At 33.9% G+C, this 4,775-nt stretch overlaps 1 protein-coding gene across 1 annotated transcript; it reads left to right on the top strand.

Annotated features, from left to right (window-relative positions):
- Positions 1 to 701: 701 nt before the first annotated feature.
- LOC118807311 lies at positions 702 to 2,922 on the top strand. The gene is made up of 5 exons (XM_036569304.1): positions 702 to 786; positions 917 to 1,264; positions 1,494 to 1,826; positions 2,161 to 2,295; positions 2,630 to 2,922. Coding segments are annotated over exons 1-5 (864 nt in total). The 5' UTR covers positions 702 to 740; the 3' UTR covers positions 2,632 to 2,922.
- Positions 2,923 to 4,775: the final 1,853 nt, after the last annotated feature.

Here is a 4,775-nt window from a genome sequence, read left to right as displayed (position 1 = left end):
TTAGTTCCATCACTTATGTTGGAATAGACCCATAATTTTACGCTGCTGCACTGATGTTGAACCGTATGCTTGCAAAGGATAAGTATGTCCAACAGGTCAAAACAAGTTCAAAACAAAGTGTGCGCTGTGCCCTGATTGGTGTTCTTGCTTCATGCTTCTTTTGTTTTGATGTTACGTTTTGATACACACATAAGCCAAGAGGAATGGCAGATTGTAGTGGAGTAAAAAGTAAGATATTTGACTTTGAAATGTAGTGCAGTGAAAGTAAAAAGTCACCCAAAATGGAAACACTTCAGTAAAATACAGATACATGAAAAAACTACTTAAGTACAGTAATGAATTACGCTTACTTTGTTACTGTCCACCACATTCCTTATTAAACAGGAGATCAGGTCTTGAAATCTTCACAAGAAAATAGTGGGTTTCTTATGTGTGACTGTTTCTCTGTAGATGCTGTTAATTTGTTAGTAAGTAAGATGAAACAGAATGCTTGTCAGGAACCAAAACTATTATTAAATAATAATAATAATAATAATAATAATAATACTGACATAGATGGAGCCAAGAGGAACATTGTTGTGGCCAGACAGATCAAGTCAAGTAGACAGAAAGAACCATGTGACTTTTACCATCCAATGGGGTTCAGTACAAGACCCCAGCAGGCTAATGCGGCATGAAGCTTTACTCAGTCCCACCCTTGCCTTCATATTTGCCTTCAAGTTGCAACCTGTTGTTTTCTGATGATGGATCCAGCTGTGATCATCATCTTACTTCTCTGCAAAATATGTAAGTTTCATAAAGTTACCCATAGAAATTCTTTTTATATTTATCTCAGTTACACTTGTTTTAAGTTTCTTCCATTTTTTTTTTTTTATTGACTGAACTTTGGTTGAATAGATTGAACTTTGTTTTACAGATTCTGCTCAAGCTGTGAGGAATTCTGAGCTGTTTGTCGTCTCAGCTGAGCCCGGTGAAACGGTTACTCTCATCTGCACATCTGTAGATGACTCAGATGCAGATGTTAGGATATGGTACAAACAAAGACTGGAGCATATGCCATTGGAAGTGGGATTACAGTTTAAAGATAAGAAACCAAGGATTTCAGCTTCTTTTGACCGATCAAGATTTAAAATCAACAGAATTGTGAGTGGCACTTCTCTCAGTATTGACCCTGTTACTAAAGAAGATGAAGGAATGTACTTCTGTGCAGCGGCTGGAGAGAAAACAACGCACTTTTCTAATGCTACATTCTTAGCTGTCACAGGTAATATAATTGATTTATTGTTTTAAGTCTTCTTAACATCAATTATATGAAGCCGTTTTCAAATAAGTTTTTACTATTGACATTGATAATATCAATTCTAGTGTAAAAGTGATGCTTAGTTTTTAAGTATTCATTAAATGTCACTGTTACAATTTAGATGCACAGTGGACACAGTGAAGTACTGATATGTCAGTGTTATTCTAGCACTGTATATATTACATTTTTTCAGGGCAGGTAGAAATATCAGTGCTCCAGACTCCAGTACGGGGCTCAGTTTCTCCAGGAGAGTCGGTCACTCTGCAGTGCACGGTCCTCTCTGAGATCAGAGCAGCAGAACTCCGAGTGCTCTGGTTCAGAGCTGCTGCAGGACAATCCTTTCCTGAAATCATTTACACTCATCAGAACAGCAGCAGCCGTCAGTGTGAGATCAGCTCTTCTACACACAGCTCTGTGTACAACTTCTCCAAGAACATCCTCGACCACCACCATACTGGAACTTACTACTGCGCTGTGGCTGCTTGTGGGAAGATCATTTTCGGGAATGGAACAGCAGTAGAACTGAGTAAGTTGTGCATTGTACAACTAGGCACTTGTGTATATTTGTTAATATTTTTTATGTTTCTTTATTCACTATGGACGTCAATTAGAACATTTCAATGTAAATAAATTACGGAGATGTAAGCAAGGTAATTCAGAATGGTTTTGATATGAAATTATTTAATATAAAGAAAATAACTCACTCAGAATTTTTTACAGTGATGATAATAAGAACCAGCGATTGTGATATACTGTATATACTATGTACTCTGCATATACTATACAAAACCACCGGTGAACCTACTCATCCATGTATTCTGCATTGCTGTATACAGTATTTTGATAAGTCTTTTCTGTAGGTCCTGTGGATCCTGTAGGTCCTGCAGATCCTGTAATGCTGACTCTGGCAGTTTTCTCAGCAGTGTGTGTGGCTGTAATCTGCACTCAAGCCATTTTAATTCATAAACTGAGAAAATCTGAACACCACACTGGGTGTAAGTGTGCATTAGCCTCATTAAACTGTTTCTGAAAGTGACTGTGAAGTTTTATCTCCTCTACAGAGAAAGTTCTTTATGCACTTACTGTTTTAAAGTACATTTTCCACTAAAGATTTGGTGCAGTTCAAATTTCAACCAGAGACAAATCTGTTTTTTTTGTTTTTTTTCTTCTTTCTGATTTACAACTGAACATGCAAATTGGGCATGACTCATTTTTATATATATATTATATATATATATATATATATATATATATATATATATATATATATATATATATATATATATATAATATATTTCTTTTAGTAAATGATGATATTTATTCTTACAGGATCAAAACACTGAGATCCCGCATTATGCTGCCATCCACATCAAAGAGAAGAAAGCCAAAGGTGGGAGAGTGAAGAGAGAACAGCCTGAAGACATTGTGTACTCTCAAGTTAGAAGCTCCAAAGCTGCTGCTCAGCGCTCACATCATTTCCTGAGATGATCATGAATTAGTGAAATTATATTTACTTACTAATTCCAATGTCTTTGTAAATTATTTAGAATATTATTCAGAATAAATTAACATTAAAGGCTAAAAATCATTGGGCCGTCCTCAAAAAAATATCATATAGATTATCACACATCATTCATGTGTTCACAAATATAGTTTTTTTTTTTTTTTTTTTGTCAATGGTGTTTTCCATTCATTTTCCACTACTTATATTCACTCAGGGGGGCTTAGAGGGTCACACATACTAAACTCTGGACAGGAACAGGATTCAATCAGCTCCAGGTTCTAAGACATGGAACTGGAGTTCTGCTCTCCTGCATTAATATGTCATACTGTAATAAATTATGCTTCATTATTTCATTTGTAAACATTTCTATTCATGCCAGGTTTAAATAAATCCCTCTATGTTGCTGTTTTCTCCTCAGTGCAGATTTCAGCTGGTTCAGTTGGTCATTTAAGGAGATTTAGATTCAAGTAAGTCAAATGTTCTCCAAAGTTAATAAAGCATGTGTGACATTTGATGTGTTAGATTGCTTTCCTTTCTCTTTGTTTTGGGTTTTTTTCTTGGAAAACAATGATCACTAAATTCTTGAGTGATTTAAAATAAGCATTAATGTATAGATCATTTATATATATGAAAATAACTGATGTTTCTGGCCATTTTCCATTGTTCTTTACAAGCATTCAGTATTAAAATATTAAAAAAAAATATTAAAAGTTGGAAGGTGAAGGCTCATCAGAAAGGATTACAATTGTAACTGGAAATGTTATTTTAAATATTTGTTCCCAAACAGTTATCAAAACTATGTTTTCTTATTTTAAACCCAAAGTAGAACATAATTAAAATATGTAATTTGTTTAAATAAATAAAGTCCAGCACTGGATTATCTGATGACTCATAAGTCGTAATTTATTAAACATTATTGAATAGGAAGTTAACAGACATTTACTGAATTACATACACAGGATAGCATTTTTTGCATTATTTGAAAACTTCAGTTGACCTTTACTTTGTGATAAACTAGTATAATGAGCAGACAAAAATAACTGGTTCAAAATGACTTGAAGAATTCCATTGCTTTAATTTACAATAAAAATTATAATAAAAATTATATATAAAATATATAAAAAATATATTTTCCCCCCCTTTCTGTAAACTTTGCATTTTGGGGATACAGTTATATGCAGAATCATTTGGAGGCTTTTTCAGTGTTGTCTTCAGTAAGTGAGGTGCTTCTCAATGTGGTTCAGATTTAGTAATTGACTTGGCATTTGAATAAAATTCTGCTTTTGAGCACCGAAAACTCCACAGTTCTTTTAATTGTGGAGTGATGTGTAATCCTCAACATGTTGCGATATAAGTGTTTACATTTTTATTCTGTTTGATGGTCGCAATTTATATTGTTTGTCTATGATAATGTAGATCAAACAATACATGCGACAACAATGTAACTACTGGTGATTTATTCAATGTTAAAGATGAATTACAGTAGTAGGGCGAAAATATGCTGTTACATCTATCAAAACATTTTATGTAAATGTAAGTGTAACTAAAAAACTAGCTGATACAAATGTTTATTCAAATAAACTGTATTATCTGTAACAATGAAAACACCACCAGTAGTACCAATGGTGTTCCATGTACTATTAATGTGTAAATACACAGTTATTAGAGGATCTACATATAAAAAGGGTCAATTTAATGTTTCCTATTTTTGAATCTGACATTTTAAAGGCCTTGGCAAGTGAACAATAATTTTATGTCCACTAGCTTTCCATTAGAATGCCCCAAAGGCTGTTGTTACCAGTATGTGGCAGTGTGAGCATTGGCTGAGCTCTGGGTATCTACTGTGGTTTCATAATTCTTTCCTCTCAGACCTGAGAGAATATAGTGAATATAAGCTACGCCTTCTGCCTCATCATGTCATTTACCCCTAAATAAACATTATCTAACATACAGGACTCTGACTTTTAAAAG

The sequence above is a fragment of the Colossoma macropomum genome, unplaced genomic scaffold (genome assembly GCF_904425465.1).
Source record: "Colossoma macropomum unplaced genomic scaffold, Colossoma_macropomum, whole genome shotgun sequence".
In the NCBI taxonomy this organism is placed as follows: Eukaryota; Metazoa; Chordata; class Actinopteri; order Characiformes; family Serrasalmidae; genus Colossoma; species Colossoma macropomum.
This window is presented reverse-complemented; position numbering and strand designations above follow the sequence as displayed.